The sequence below is a fragment of the Centroberyx gerrardi genome, chromosome 20 (genome assembly GCF_048128805.1).
Source record: "Centroberyx gerrardi isolate f3 chromosome 20, fCenGer3.hap1.cur.20231027, whole genome shotgun sequence".
NCBI classification, from domain to species: Eukaryota; Metazoa; Chordata; class Actinopteri; order Beryciformes; family Berycidae; genus Centroberyx; species Centroberyx gerrardi.
In genome coordinates this window covers 13,741,185-13,757,724 of record NC_136016.1, presented here as the reverse complement: position 1 = coordinate 13,757,724, position 16,540 = coordinate 13,741,185, and the positions used below count along the sequence as shown (strand labels likewise).

Here is a 16,540-nt window from a genome sequence, read left to right as displayed (position 1 = left end):
TATGAGAACTGAAACTATTTGTGGGGCCTTGACAGGAGATATCCAGCCTTCGATAAAATTGTCACCTATTCGTAAACGATTACCAACACAAATGTAAAAAGTATTACAGAATATTATTAAAAGTCTTACAAATCTGTGACATTTTCTTATAAATAAATGTCCATTTTGCTACTCTTTATCCTTGATTGATAACACAATAGTGATTCAATAGTTCATGAAAGCTTTTACATTTTCTGTTCTAAATACCCGGTACACAAGAAGTGATGCATTTAACATTTCCAGCAACAATAACAAAAGTATGTTTGGAATAAATAGAAGAAGACCTGGGTATTTAACATGAGCAGTGACAGCCACCATGGCTGAACAGACAAAGAAAAGAGTGATACCTACAGAAACTCAAAATCCGAGGTCACACTGGCCACACTATTTGAGTGACAGGTGATCTCTTTTAAGTGCAGTGCAAAAACACCACAGCAATGATCACTTTTCACCAAAGTAAAAAAAAAAAAAAAATTAAAAAAAGCACTCGTATATACCACTTGAAGCTATTTGGCTAACAAAAGACTTTTACGTACAAAAGAGCAGCATTTTAGAGGATATAATCAGTTGTATTTTTTAAATACTGACCAGCATTTTTTTCCCCAACATAGATATGTAGCATAGAATTCAACCTTTGGTCTTGATAATAAATAGGCTCATAATTGTCATTGGTATGAATTAAATTAGACTGATGTAACATAAATAATCGACTGTGGTTTTCCATCTATTGAATTTCCCTTGTCCTTTCTGCAGAATCCCTGCCATTCCCCAAGCAGGCGGCGCTGCCAGTGTGTGTGCCACCGCCAGTCTCTCTTTCTGCTGCTGTCTGCTGCTTTGAGGAATCAGCAGTGTGGGGTTGTAATGGACTAATGAACAGCTGTCACTGAATTTAAACACTCTCTCACACATATAAACACAACCACAGTGTCCCTCGCACACATGCAGATGCTCACAACACACACACACACACATACACCAACATACAATACAGTACTACTGCATATACGCGAATAAGCTCTCTCTCTCTCTCTCTCTCTCGCTCTCTCTCTCTCTCTCACACACACACACACACACACACACACATCTCTTTAGATGCTGGCCCTGACTTAGTAGCCACCCATTGGTTTTGACTTTGTGTGAGTCTGACCTCTATGTGTGTGTTTGGCCATGTGTGTATTACGCTTTGTGTGCATATACTAGTACACTTGTTTGCTCAATTAATGTAGTCTTTGATCAGAACTGGTCAGAACATGATGTTAATTCACAATGTGCTTCATGTTCTTTATCTGGTGTTAGACCATTCTTCTATTTATTTATTGAGGCATAAATGTTTTGTACAAAATGATGTTATGTACATTGATGTCAAATTTAGCAATATGATTAAATGCTGAAGGCTGAAACGCTGCCTATACACATTCGCCTGTTTTTACAGTACATCCAATACTCATACAAGCTATTTTCATTGGCATCCCACACTTTTCTGTAACATCACTCTGTTTTTCTAGGGCTGTCTGCGAAAAAGTCGTGTTATAATGTGAGTCATTTTGGAGATGGGTCAATTGCTGATTGATTTTTTTTTTTTTTACGATGGCTTTGACTCAATTTTCAGAACAGAGTTTGAAAGTGCGAAACTCTTCATGCAAAATTCTGTACTCCTAATTTTGGGCTCAAAATCACATATAGCATGCAAAATAAAAATAGGCTAACTGTATCAAATGAGGTGGTACATCATGCATCAGAACATTGGATTTTTTCCTGGTTGAATTTTAGTCCTTGCTGCATCTTAAAATAAACTGGTCATTATTCAAATCATGCTGCCAAACAAAAATAATTCTCATCAAAACAGAGTTAGCAATGCTCAGTTCCTAATATTGAGACTATCCTAATAGCAATGAACAAGAGGTTTTCAAACTCAGTTGTAGTTATCTTTTTGAATTATGTACAGAGAGCATTCCCTTTGATATTCTGATTATGTATTTTTTTTAAAGTTCATATATACTGACAGATAGAGAGAGAGAGAGAGAGAGAGAGAGAGAGAGAGAGAGACAGAGAGAGAGAGAGAGAGAGAGAGAGAGAGAGAGAACTTGTTTGCATCGGCACATATTGGCAAATGCAACTGTGTCCATCATGATCCAAGAACGATATGAAAAATAAGACTGTTTATGTCCTGTAAAGACACCAAAACATTCGATATTTTGAATACTATACTGAAATTTACTGTAATCCCTGAAGATGACAATTTCTATAGCAGCACAATACTGTGAGGTGTACATAATACATTAAACTAGTAACAGTAACCCAAAAAAAACTAACAGCTTTTCATGTAGTTGTGAAGTAATTAGCAGTTGTGTTGCAGTGCTACTAACCAAGGTAATGTCACTGGAAGAAACAAGACATGATTGATAATACATGTTGAGTTGATTTAGTGAACTGCATGTCCAGTAATAAGAACTGGAACATTCTGCTTACTGTACATGGTGGTGAATTCGGTTAAGAGAGCTTGTGATTTAGAGTGGTGCACTTTGTATCCGAGCACAGCATTTTGGGTCTAAAGGGAAGATTTTGGCAAGTCACTTTGGCTCTTTGCATTAATAGCTTGGCATATTGAAACTTGGCTGTGAAAATTGGGCCCAAGTTATTGTAAAAAACTGCAATTTAAACCAAATGTGGGTCACTAAGTTTCAGTAAAATATACAGTGTTTTACAGTGTTAAGGTCCACAGCTATGTTACATTGCAATGTGCTGTGAAAGTGTATGAACTATGTGAAGCACCTAACATGTTCTGTCTCTTTTTGAGACAAATTGCAATCTTGCCTATCATGGCTTTAATTTAGCCTGGGTATTGATACAGGGCATTATGAGATATTATGGCTGGTAATAGCATCACTTGCATTATGATGAATTAGCCATATCTTGATAATACTAGCTGTGTTATGTAAAGTAGCAACTAGCAAACAAGTGGCAATCATGTTCTGATGATTAGCTGATTAGCTGATTACCTTTATCAATCTTGGGAGGGTTTGCTGAGCATGCATATTCATTTTCAGCAATGCCCTGCTTTTTATTCATACAGTTACACACATCAACATCTTAGTCTCACATGGCACAGCCACAGGTTTGTACCATTGGAGATTTAGCAGCTCAACGAAAGCCAATATGTGCCTTGCTCAAAGGCACCTTGATGCTAGTTGATGAGGGAGGGGGAAATGTTACTCATTCACTTTCACAGATTTTCCTACTTGGTTTGGGGATCTGAACCATCGACCTGCTGGTCACCAGTTAACTTGTCTAATCTCAAAGCTGCCACTGCTGGGCTTCTCTTAAAGCTCAGTGACAATGGACCAGTCCATACTACCATCCATCTGTTCTCATGATACCACGCTCACACCTGGCAGTGAACCCCCCCCCAAATTTACATTATAAAACCATCAAATACAGTATATGGCAAATATTCAGTATTAGTGCTATTGACAGAACACAGTGTTTCATCGAGGGGAAAGCATGTAAGTTGATGGCTGCATCACAGAAACGTCCCTGCTGTGAAATCTCATTGTCTCTCACCTCGGGAAACCCAGTTAGGATTTTTCTTCTGTAATGCGGCCCCTGCTTCCTCCCTCTGGAGAAATAATGTTCTTTCACTTAGTATCAGTCCGTCTTATTACAGATTAAATAACTAAATGGAACGATCTTGAGGCAAAGGGGGATCGGGTGAGGAAATTAGCTTTGGGGCGTGTTTTATTGACCAGCTGTCTTTCAGAACCTCCAACTTGACCTGCACCAGTATCTGGCAAGAGGTCTCTGCCAAAAACTGCACCATTTGTGAAAAAAAAAGCAAGAAAAAAATTGGACTGAAGGATGTCTTGGTGAATGATCAGTCAAAGCCTACTCTAAGATGACAGACAATATAGAAGGAGAGAAGATCGCAGGGGTGGGAGTTGTTGGGAGAACCAATTTGGTGAGGTGTGTGTTATCCGTTGTCTTTGCGTGTGTATGTGAGCGTGTGTAAAGAGAGTGTGTGTGTATGTGGGTGACCAGAGATAGAGGAGCTAGGCGAGGGTGTGATGTACTTTTAGAAGTTGAACGTGTTGGATAGAAGTGACCATGTGTGTTAGCGAGAGAGCCAGAGAAAAACTAGACACAAGAAAGTAAAGAGAGGAGAATGGTGAGAAAGAAAGTGATATGCTGGGAGGTGAAAGAACTGTGTGTATACAGTATATGTGTGTGTGTGTGTGTGTGTGTGTGTGTGTAGAAAAAAAAATAGACCAAATAAGTGGTGCGTGTGTGATAAAGTCGTGTGTGTTTGATGGAGGAGACTGGATAAGAACGTGTGAGTGAGTGTGTGTGTGAGAGAGAGAGAGAGTGAAGTTCATGTGTGGGATGAGACAGAAACAGTGAAGACGGAAAGAAAGGGACGGGAACAACAAGAAGAAGAAAAACACGCCAGAGAGACGGAGAGAGAGAGAGAGAGACGGAGAGAAAGAGGGAAGAGAGGAGAAAGGAGCAGAGGAGCGAGGGCAATGAGCTGGATTGAATACCATCTGACAGGTCCAGCTGGGAGTTTGCCCACCCCACAGCACCGCAAAACCCCTCAATATGGAGGCCAATTACTGCTGCCCGCGTGACCGTGGCATGGCAGCATCAGAGAGGCGCAACCCTCCTCCTCCTCCTCCTCCTCTCCTCTCCTCTCCTTCCCTTTCCTCCCCCCCCCCCCCCCTCCTCGCTCGCACCCCACCCCCCCTCCCTCCTCCTCCTCCTCCTCCTCCTCTTCCAAAAAAAAAAAAAAAAAAAAACACTCCCACCATCTGTGCAGAGTGGCAACAACCTCTATACCCTCCCATGCACAACGCAGACCGTTGTGCACTACACACACTTAGGGTAAACACACACATCAAACATGACAAATCCTCCAGTCATGTGGGCTCTCTGTGTGCGTTTTATACTCAATGGCAAGTGAGCGAGTGGAAGGGCTGCTGGTGTGGTTTTGTGTTGGACGGGGGTTTCTGTGTATGTGTGCGTGTGTATTATTATTATTTTGTGAGAGCGTAGACTTGACCAAAATATCACAATGTGCTCCGATACGCTCACACCTCCTGCAGGTTTTTTTTTTTTGTCGTACCACACACACACACACACTTAGCCACAAGCATGGATGGGCGTTCAGGGAGTTGAATCACACACACACACACACACACACACACATACCACACACACACACACACAGACACACACACACACAGACACAGAACCTCTTAGCCATTTTCGTCGTAACCGTTTGACTGTTTGAAAATCTCTGTCTCTCTCTCTCTCTCTCACACACGCACACACACACACATACACACACACACACACACACACATACTACCATTGTTTCACAGATGCAGTGGAATTTCACTCTATGCCAGCTTCGTCCCTTTCAGAGAGCTGGGCGTGGCGCTCAGGCTGGCAGGGTGCTGATGATGGGAGGGTGCGGGGTGGGTGAGCGCGAGGCAGTGGCACCCGATGCCCACTGCGGTGGAGGTGACTCTCTACCAAACACTCCGGGATTCAGCTCAGTGTGCGGCTAGACAAACCCATGTTAAGTGGTGTTTTGTGTTTTTGAGCTCTCTCTTCAACTGGTGTGTGGGAAAGTCGAGCAAGTGTCAAAAAAATATAATGTTGCAAATACATAATAGAGCTCTCTCGCGCTCTCTCTCTCTCTCTCTCTCTCTCTCTCTCTCTCTCTCTCACTCACTCTCTCTCACTCACTCACTCACACACACACAACATACATCATCCTTATACTATACTTACACATACATAACTAAGCTCTCTAGCTGTCATTATCTCTCTCTCTCTCTCTCTCTCTCTCTCTCTCTCTCTCTCTCTCTCTCTCTCTCTCTGTGTGTGTGTGTGTGTGTGTGTAAGGCCGGGCACCCACAGGGAACCTTGGATGAGTGATCATGGCCTTACAGTGGGACTTTGCCACTCACCTTTTAATATTTAAATTGCTGTTTTGAATATTTTACCACTTCACGAGCAGAGTTTCGCTTCCCATTTCTGTCACTTTCCATGGACACTCGAGATCTGCCGCACAACAAAATGATCTATATTATGATTAGTATTATGAAACTGATTATTCCCGTGATTTTTTTTTATTGGAGAGATTAATTCCAAAATAATTAATCCGATAAATGTTTGCCTAATCTGATAAATGGGACTAAAACTCTCCAGATGGACATTCGTGTAGGCCTAGGCCTACTTTATGTTGTATTTTCAACGCGGTGTTGCCATTTTAGGGGATCAGTTGACGATTAGTAAAGAGGCTAAGTTGGGCTCTATCCTGGATTATTTAATTACAGTAATTGCATGGTATTTTATAAACATTCATTTTAACAATTACGCTTGAATAGGTTCCCAATTAATTGATTTTATGGCCTTTAGTTAAGTGAGTTAAGTCCATTTGTCATAGATATTTGGATAGCATAACCAATGCATTATGATAATAGTAGCTTATCATCGCTCTGTTTAGCTCTGCTACCCGACGTCCAGCTCAGATAATGGCACTTGAACCCGACCTGGATAATGTTTTTCTTACTTTCCAAAGAAATCCCGCTGGGCTATAAACAGTTCAAACAGTAGAAATGCCCAAATGTCCGAACTGAATCGGCACAAAGGTTTTTAATGATAGCTTTCTCATAAGACTCGATAGGTATTCGATTCTTCCAAGGACTAATTTCACTTCAAATGTTGATAATGGTCTAATAATAATAATAATAATGATAATAATAATAATAATAATGATAATAATAACATTAATAATAATAATAGCCTAATAATAGTCGCCCTTAAATTGAATTAATCCCACTTATTAGTTTAAACGAAATGAGGATAGGCCCACAGGTAAAACCACATGGTCTGCTTGCGACTAACTGAGGGGGGAAAAAGACCTTTTCAACCTTCCAGAAATGTCCGCTTAGTTTCAAGCGTCGTCCTCTCTGCAGTTCCTGCAAAAGTGCGTGACCATAAAAAGGTCGCTTTTTGTTCAGGACCGCGCGCGGACAGCCTCCTTTAACGGTGGAGAATAATGAACAGATGCTGAGTGAATTAGGAAAGAAATACTGGGGCCCTCCCACAAGGGCCACTTTGGCAGGGGCCGCCTGGCTGCCACGTGTCGCAGCTGGCATCGGGATGGTGATGGTGGGCTTACTGGTCTCTGGCTTTACTGGTGCTCAGACATTTAGCGACTTGGCACGGGGCTCAGTCATCAAATCCTATGCCAACCGCCGCCCCTCCTGCCTAAAAAACATCTACACCATAACCGAGAGGGGAGTGGAGCAAATGAAAGCACAACTCTGTCTCTCGCTTCGCCCTCCGTGGCCCGACCTTCACCTCTGCTGACCCTCCCGAAAAACAGCTCATGTAATCCTATTACATGTTTTAGAAGGATGCTATAGAAATATCGCATCAAAACTAAACTAAATTATATATAATATCCTATGTTATATGAATACCCTACTATGGTGATATTATATAGGAAATAAAAAAAAACTTGCCTCCTATAAGTTCACCATACATTCGCTATTGCGTAGCCTACAATTTAAACAAGTGTCTCTAGGAATATTACAGTGATTTTTTTGTTTGGGAAAGCTGCATTTTTTTTCGCTCTATTTCCCATAAACAGAGTTTCGATAGAGTCATACGGTGATGAACTCCTGGTTTGGTCGTTGTATGATGTCCGGGCTTCTCATTCGGAAGATAATGGATAAAATAATATATCTGACGAGTCGCTTTGGTTGAGCTAAAGATAAGAGCGATGTCAATATTGAACTTTTCAAGACTGAAATTCCGTTAATCTGTTTCATATATAGTTGTCGGGGTCGTGTGCTACCTGTGGCCCAGACCAATGAAAATGCCTTTCTTAGTAGACTGTGGGCTAAATAGCTGACCAGTCTTCATTATTGTCTCCAAAAGATTAATTTCGTTGAATTTAGCTATTTAGAAAGTAGGCTACTATAATATTCTGTCATTTAGCCTATTGTTTCTTCCCGACTGTGTTCTGCTTCTCTCAAATTCATTCAGACCAACAGGCAGGTTGTGTTTGATTCAGCCACACCTCTAAGCCCCAGACTCACAACTAACCATGTTATATAAATGTCTGTAGTTTTAGTAGCAGGGATGGAGTGGAGGGTAAACTCACCTAAACTCTTTTTTTTTTTTTGCAGAATAGTTTGCCCACATTTTTAGGCTGACCTAAATTTTTCTGGCATAAATTCATAGGCTATACATCAGCAAGTGGTGCGTAAGTAACAGATGTAAGTTATATGAGGATATGGTATTTTAAGAAAAATAAAAAAAGCGTAAATTCTGAAAATATATCTGCATTTTTCCCAATACATCACTGCTTAGAAGCCATTTATAGTCCTATTTCCTCCTTCTGTTGTTATTGTTGGTGGTCTATATCCGTTTGGACTGCTATATCCAAAAATCTGTGGTGAGAAGTGTGTGTGTGTGTGTGTGAGTGTGTGTGTGTGTGTGTGTGTGTGTGTGTGTGCGCGCGCTTGTGTGACCATTATGCCATCCTGGTGCTTCTTCATTTGAAACCAACGGTCCATTGATTCACCTGCTTCTGCACCTGCCCAGCTCTTTCTTTGATGCAATGAGACAAATGGGCCTTGTAGGCTAAATTGGCTAAATTAAATCAAATCAAAAGGTGAAAATAATTCTGAATATTATAAATGAACGTATTTTGCAATGTAACTTGTTGTCGTACCCCGTAGAATATGCTTACATTTATTATATTCCTTTTTGCCTAGGTCAGTGTTTGTTGGGCCAGATTCCACCCTGCGGTGCCCGATGCTGATTTCCCTTGGATGCCCGCAACAGCATATGGGGCCCAGGGCAGCGGTCCAAACATGGTGCCTGCTCCCACTATTGATTTTGGAAATAACCAATAAGTAACCTAGCCTACATAAACTCAAATTGTCAACCATTCAAAGAAAATGTGAGAGTGGTTTGAAATACCAGGGTTGTGTTTTAAAACCTGTTTGCTTGAAATCCCAATTATAGTTACCTCTCTAAATGCAATTTGTAACACCTTTTAATAATTTTCTCAGACCTGTCAGACCAGCAGGTCGAGTCGAAATTTGGGCTTTTGCAAAGCAGAGTTTGGAAAATCATTTTGGGTGGAACTAAAACAAACAAGGTTTGCTGAGCAACATTCATCCATTTAATCAAATTTCTTAATCTAAAGCAATTAAGTTTAATTATGATATTTTGGAAATGTGTAAATGGTATAACTTCACAACAGGATAATTATATTACTTAACCAGAAGCTGGACAAATACACTCACCTGAAAAGCCTGTGGAACCTGGGAAATGTGCTTTCATACAGGTTTGAATATGAACCATGCTGCTCTCTGTCAGGTCCACTGAAGACCAAACTAAATAATATCATCTAAAAATGCTTTAAATGAGCTGTATGTCCAACAAGAAGAAGTTGGTGCCTTTTCTGTCTGTTTGCTCTGTCGGACCGATGCTTTGAATTCAATCCTTGTAATATTACAACCATAGAGAAGTGAGCACTTCAGTTTAGTCTCCAGCTGATCCATTGTATAACAATCAACAAACTGTCCTTGGATTACTTCTAATGTTATGTTTGTGTCTATACTGGGCATGCACTGTATCTGCAGACTAAGATATGGTGCACAAATCAAAAGGTTTTGATTCAAAGCTCTCACTCTGGAGTTTGAAAGCATTCAGTGTGCTGGTCTTCTTTGATATCATGAGCTTTGTTTAGTGCGTCAATGCACCAGGTCTCAAGAACCTCAGTCTTTGCTTTTTTTCTATTAAACTAAGCAATATAAACATAAACTAGAATACCTTAAGTGGCAGCTCACCTGTGTGGGATTTCAAAACACTTTATTTTAACAGTGTAACATTGTCAATCCCCACTATATGGAATGTCTAATTATTCCCATAGTATTTCCAGTTTGCAGAGCGATATCTTTAGCTGAATGATGGGTGTCTCAAGATTTGACAACAGGATCAACAGGATCTCGATGAAAAGAGAAAAGAAACACCAAAGGAATTAGGACATATTGGGCCGTACAGTGTATAGGCCTTATGTCTCGTACGCCCAGTCAAGGCCACTTAAAGTTTGCAAAGTCCCACGAAACTGCACTCATAAGCCAGATGGATGAATCTGGATGGAAATACAGACTAAAATACTATCCTATTTGACATTTTAATATTGTAACCACTTTTGATGTGCACTGTGGTACCTCTGACAATTTTTGTTTTTTTAAACTATTGCATGGTGATATTATCTGAACAGATTTCAAAGCTTGTTTGTTTGACAATATGCACTATAGGGTTTGTGAAATTATTTTGATCAAATTGAAAGGTTACCATGTTCATTTTTAACCTTCTTCCCTGCTGTCTCCTCTGATCACAAATTTATATGGGAATATAGGCATTTATTATAATATAATAGAACCCACCAATGCCAGTTGTATTAATCTACCCGTAGCTGCTTTTCTCTGTATATCCCATTTAATGTTTAAGTTTTTTTTATCATCATAATGTGATATTGTGGCCTGACTGAGGCAAGACATTTTTCTTGATGCTATGGGCCAATTACCCATTGCTCAATTTCATTTATAAAAAACCTTGTGTGATAGACCAGAGCTCCTACTTTATAGCCAAAATACAATCTATGTTAATAATGTGTTACATTTTATAGGCTATAGCGTTAGCCTAGCTGCATGGTGTCATGGGCCCCTAATTATCCATAGCAGGAGATGACACTTTTTAATAGCCAGGCTTCAAGTTTTGTTTTTTTGTTTTTTTAGATTTGACTATATTTTGTTTCTATTATTTTAACAAAGCCTATAAATGATCTATTTGCAAAACGGAAATCAAGATAAATCAAGTCTCATCACTTGCTGCCTCTATGCATATAGACAGGATCTGAATTTTACAGTGTGAAAGTTAGATATATAATTAATACAAACATACGCCAAGCGAAATTACTTTTACATCCGATTTATCACGTTGATGTAACCAATTAGCAAAGTTGTTATAGGACATAACCTTCTGAAATGCACTGCTAATGTTCACTTTGAAAAGACAGAAAAGCTCAAATAACTCAAAACATTTGAGTTGTCGCAAAGAAAACCACTATCCATATTGAGGCTCTTTTACAGCAGCGACAAATTAGGTGACAAAATTGCCCAGGCAAGGGAGAAAAAAATAAAGATAAGCTGATAATATTTCATATCACCTTTTCTGTGTATCTATTTTGAACAAAAGAATCGCCAACGTCAGGCTGCGATCATTTAATGACAGCGATAGAGGAAATGCTTTAGGCCTAACCACATAGCCCGAGACTGGATGTTCCCCCTCATGTTCACAAGATGATTTGCTCGATCATATCAGACAATTATAAAATACGTTTTTATTTTTGTTGTTTGTTTCATAACATGTTTCATGTATGCCTATACATAGTTCATGTCAATTGCACTCATATTCTGCATACAGGATTTGATGGGAAATACTGGATTGGGACACACTTTGATAGAATGTACAATATTATAGGGATGACATCAGTAATACAGAGGGTAATCAGAGGACTCTTTCTGCCACTTCATCTCACATCCTTCAGAAACTCCCCTTGTTTCCCTAACCAATAGGGTAATATTACAATAGGATTGTCATTATAGGGTCTACAAGCCTTGTTTGACTATTTGAGGGGCTCAGTTGTGGAAAAAAGCATTGAGATCCTCATACGGGGGCGCCCTGTCATGGTGCAAGTGCACGTCATGGAACGGCGGAATGTTTTCGGAATGCGCAGCACCACTGCGCGCTCCCGAGGGACCAAAGGGTATGCTGTGGGAGGGCCGGGACGTGGTCAATCCGGAGTAATGCATAGAGTAATGATAGTTCCTGTCTGTCTCGGAGGACTCCTGCTGCCTCCCGGACAGGCCGCCGTTGAGGCAGCCGGGCGGGCTGTGCTGGCCCTCGTAGTCCGGGCTGCTGTAATCAGGGGACGTCCCGCCTGGCGGGTACACAGCCTCGTACCCAGAGCCGTAGGAGTGGCCCCGCAAATTGAGCGCACCGGAGCCGGGCTGATAGTGAGGACTGGCGAGGCGAGAACACTGGTAGGAGTAAGGATGGACGGAGAAAGGAGAGCTGGGCACATGGAAGCGGCCTCCGTCCGGACACTGTTCGGTCAGGAAGTTCCTGGTGTTGAGCTGCAGACAGCCAGCCACCAGGTTGGTAGTGGGCTGGGACAGGCCTTTACACAACGTCTGCACGTAGGACACGACGTCCGGACGTTTCCCGTTGCGTAAAATCTCTCCAAGGGCCCAGATGTAATTCTTGGCCAGTCTCAGAGTCTCTATCTTGGAGAGTTTCTGGGTTTTGGAGTAGCATGGCACCACTTTGCGCAGGTTGTCGAGCGCAGAGTTCAAGTCGTGCATGCGCGTGCGCTCCCGCGCGTTGGCCTTCTGCCGGCGCACCTTGGAGCGCTCCATGCGCGCCGCTGTCATCTGGCGTTTCTTTGGGCCGCGCTTCTTGGGTTTGTCTCCACCGTTCTCATCCCCGCATTCCTCTTCCTCGACCTCCTCATCTTCATCGTCGTCGCCCGCCATTTCGGACTCGGCCCGACTGCTACCTTCTTGCGCCTCATTATCGTCCAGGTCGTCATCCCCAAGGTGACAGGGCTCGTGCTCGTCCTCCTTGGCCTTACAGTCCTCGCTCTCACTGTCGTCCACCCAACCAGCCGCGAGCCTCTGGACGTCCGGCAGCACCTCGCTGAACAGACGGCTCAACATGGTGGCAAGCAACCTGAAAGAGAGACAGGCAACACTTGAGCTGGACTGTTGGTGTGACCCTCTGTGCACGAGGCTATTGTGTGAACCCAAAGATGCGCTGTCAAAGCAACAGAACCTGCTACAATGTTATGAGTTGTTATTATAAGGCTGTATGCCCCGTTCCTAACGAAAAATTACTACATTATTCAGAAAATATTCATATAGGAACTTCTAGTGTGTCATTAGTGAGTTTATAGTGACCTAAACGTTTTTTAGCCCCTATGGCATCACTATAGGATGTTTTGCAGTGATAGGCTGCATGTAGGCCTATAAAAGTACAATAGAATTACAAGTTCTTTTTCGTAAGGGTTGTCCTATACATGTTATCTTTTTCTTCTCTTTTGACAACATCTTAAAGGAAGGCTGGTCCACAAACCTATAGGCCAAATTCATCCAGTTGATAACGTTTATTAGCAAACGAGATCCAAGCCGTGTTAAGAAATATTCAGGGGTTAAAAATGAACATTTTGTCACTCTAAACTCAGTTTTTTAGACTGACATTAATCTACATCACTTAAATTCATAATAATATCAAGCTGATGTCAGATAGGTCAATATGAAGATAGGGCATTTAAAAACATAAATTAATGCTTTTCTGAAATATAATTTTTGTTAAGCTTATAATCATCTTGCCCTATACCCTATTGATTACCGACTGGAGGTCGCAGTTTTCTCACCTGTTTATTTACTACTACCGCACTAGCCTACATGTAAGACAGTATAGGGTGAATAATGTCTAAAAGGAGACATTTTAATGCCAAAAAGCAACAGACTTGGCCACCCCACGGCCTCCACATGTGTCCCGGCCTGTCCCCTCCAGCAGGCCGGTGCAGGGAGCTGTGCTGGCCCGCCTCAGCAGCAGGTCCCAGGGGGCGCATTAGGTTGCGGGTCGCCTCTCCCTCCTCCCACTATAAATTAATAACCTGGAGGCATTCCAGCACAGCCAGGCCGCACTCCGGACTTACCTAGACAAGGGGTTCCCAAACTTTTTCATTTCAAAGACCCCTGAATATATACGCATTTGACCCTAATTTGATAAGATTTTTTCCCAAGGAAACCCATCTGAGAAGATTTTTACTGTACAGGATTAAATGCTACTTTTCTACAACACTGGGGAGAGTGATCCAAAACAGTCATCCTTATGCATCGTCTCATTGTGCTAATTAAGTGAAATAATGATGAAATTTAACCCCATTTTGCTGGGGACCACCTGGAGCCCCCTGAAGGACCCCTGCCTGGTCCCAGAGCCACATTTTAGGAACCTCTCCGTCAGATCATCTCCACCCCAAAACCCCGTCATCTGTCACCGGCCTATTCCTAACTATAATTTTACGGTTCAATCCGTGGCATGTGTTGGCATCCCTTTAGTGCATGGCCAAAATAAAATAGATTATTCTGTTACATGTTAAGATATGCTGCAGGTTTTTTCTTTAGTAACGTCTGTTTTAGTCTGTTCTTTGTTTTCAAAATTTGATATTTCGGAGGTTTGATGGGCTGTGGCTCTACAACTCTCCATATTCAAACGGACATTAGGCCAGGCTAGAATAGACAAGGAAATATTTGAAAATCATAATTTGATTGAACGGTTAATTTTAAGTGGGATTCAGGTTTATTTGTTTGTGGCCAGAATCAATACTGTAGCCTATTTATTGAAAATATAAGCCTATCTGTTTTTTTTGTTTTTTTATGCTATTCATGCTATTAACAATAAATCAACCAACTTGGTCTAGATAGACAAGTTATGTAATAGAATGATATCTAAAAAACACAAAAAGCTATAACCCCCCCTCCAAAAAAAAAGCTTGATAGATTTTGGTTGTAGTACTGAGCTCAGCTGTGCGTGTGGAGTCCAAGGGCGTATTTTTTCTAATCTTGTAAGCACAATGTAATTAATGCCAACCAATACCTTGTCAATTAGCCTATGTAACTCTATGGAGAATTCTACCCCCACAGTGCTCTGAGGCGCGCGCTCAAACACACACACACACACACACACTCACACACACGCACACACACACACACACACACGCAGGTATTTAGGTATTCTAAAAAAAAAGAAAAATAATTCTACAGTTTGACCTTACCTACTCCCATGCCCATCTCTAAAATAAACAACGCCAAATGATTCGTTAAATAAATGCATATTATGAATAGAAAAATGCAGAATATATCTTTGAAATCAATCACGATTTGATCATTTATTGAAAGTTAATCTGTCAAATTAAATAGGCCTAGGTAGATGGATCAATCTCCTCAATGAGACCCGGGATAAAGAGCTGGAAACGAGGATTAAAAGCCTATCTGATCAGATCCGACGCAGAGAAAAGATAAGAGAGCGGAGGAAGAAGAATCCCTTATTCTAAGAGAGTGGAGACAAATAACATATCAGTGTAGGTTACTGCCATTCTATTTCCTCCCTGGCAATGCAATAGGCATGAGAAAGAAAGAAAAACGTTTGAATCCAGATCCATAATTGATACCCTTGATTGTAAATGTGCAACCTACCTCCGTGCTGGAGCTCAGTGACGGGGCAAAGCGGGTTTGTTTACACCATCTCTCTCCGGGTGGGCATCACATCCACAAGCCCCGCACGGATGCGTCTGCAGGCGAGGCACTACACTACTATTAAAGCACTATATCCTACCACCCTGCTCTTTCAGGGCGCTGCTATCCCCAGCCCAAACGCGTGGAGGGAGCCCGTGTGGCATCTCAGAGGCAGGACTGGGTGGGTTACATACCAGCTCTGATGCCAGGCCCATATGGCTGGCACGTCATTGGCAAGAGCCATCACATGAGAGCCGGTGATTGACATGCGGCCGCATTCACAGAGACTGGCTTCCCCTGGGGGAGAGGGACTCGCCATCTGTCACTGAGCTGAGAGAGAAAATGGAATAAGGAGAGAATGGCAAAAAAAAAAAAAAAAACGCATTGGAGGCAAACCGCTCCTCTTACGTCTCGGAAAAAAGGGGGTTAATCTCATATAGGAGGTTTAAGACACCAATCCCCTTACGATAAAGAACTATAGTAATCCTATAATAATTTTTAGAGGGATTCTATTCAAGTATCACAGCAAAACTATAAGTACCTATAGGAATATTAGGAATATAATATGATTATTATTATGTGAATATGGTAGCGATATCATTATATGATTATCGTACATAAAAAAAATACCATAAGGTCAATATGAACTCACTATTGAGTATCACAAGACCCATTGTAAGCCCCTATAGGGTATTAATGGAATATTATAGTGATACTACCGGAGATTAAAAAAAACAAAAACAAACAAACAAAAAAAATATATAAGATACAATCACTATAAACTCACTTTTGAGTAACACGGACACACTAGACTATAAGCCCCTGTAGTCATTTTCGTCGTTAGGGTTATTCCACAGTTAATAGCAGATACAATTCCAATCACAGTGAATTTGCCTTTTTCATGAGATAGGTGAAATCTATCATCTTATTACAAAACTACTATATTCAGACGGACACAAAGGCCTGGGATAAATAAGGGCCTACCATAAAGATCAGAGTCAGGGTGCAATTGCCTAAACGAGTCAATTGAACTGGGCTAAGCAGAGCATCTAGAGCTGGTTTGGGTTGCCAGGCTTGGCACAGGTGCCAGTGGGCGGGCTGGTGCC

At 41.5% G+C, this 16,540-nt stretch overlaps 1 protein-coding gene across 1 annotated transcript; it reads right to left on the bottom strand.

The window, feature by feature from the left end:
* Positions 1-11,771: 11,771 nt before the first annotated feature.
* On the bottom strand, positions 11,772-15,753 carry LOC139923907 (neurogenic differentiation factor 2-like). Its single transcript, XM_071914816.2, has 2 exons — positions 15,629-15,753; positions 11,772-12,864 (listed from the first exon to the last, which is right to left on the bottom strand). The coding sequence occupies exons 1-2, from the start codon at positions 15,751-15,753 to the stop codon at positions 11,772-11,774; spliced, it is 1,218 nt and encodes a 405-aa protein (XP_071770917.1).
* Between the last annotated feature and the right edge of the window lie 787 nt (positions 15,754-16,540).

Excerpts from the sequence above, each read along its gene's own strand:
- LOC139923907 (XM_071914816.2), bottom strand. The coding sequence starts at position 15,753 with ATGGCGAGTCCCTCTCCCCCAGGGGAAGCCAGTCTCTGTGAATGCGGC. Across the intron at positions 12,865-15,628 it reads TGGGCCTGGCATCAGAGCTG|GTTGCTTGCCACCATGTTGA; the intron begins GTATGTAACCCA and ends TCTCTCTTTCAG.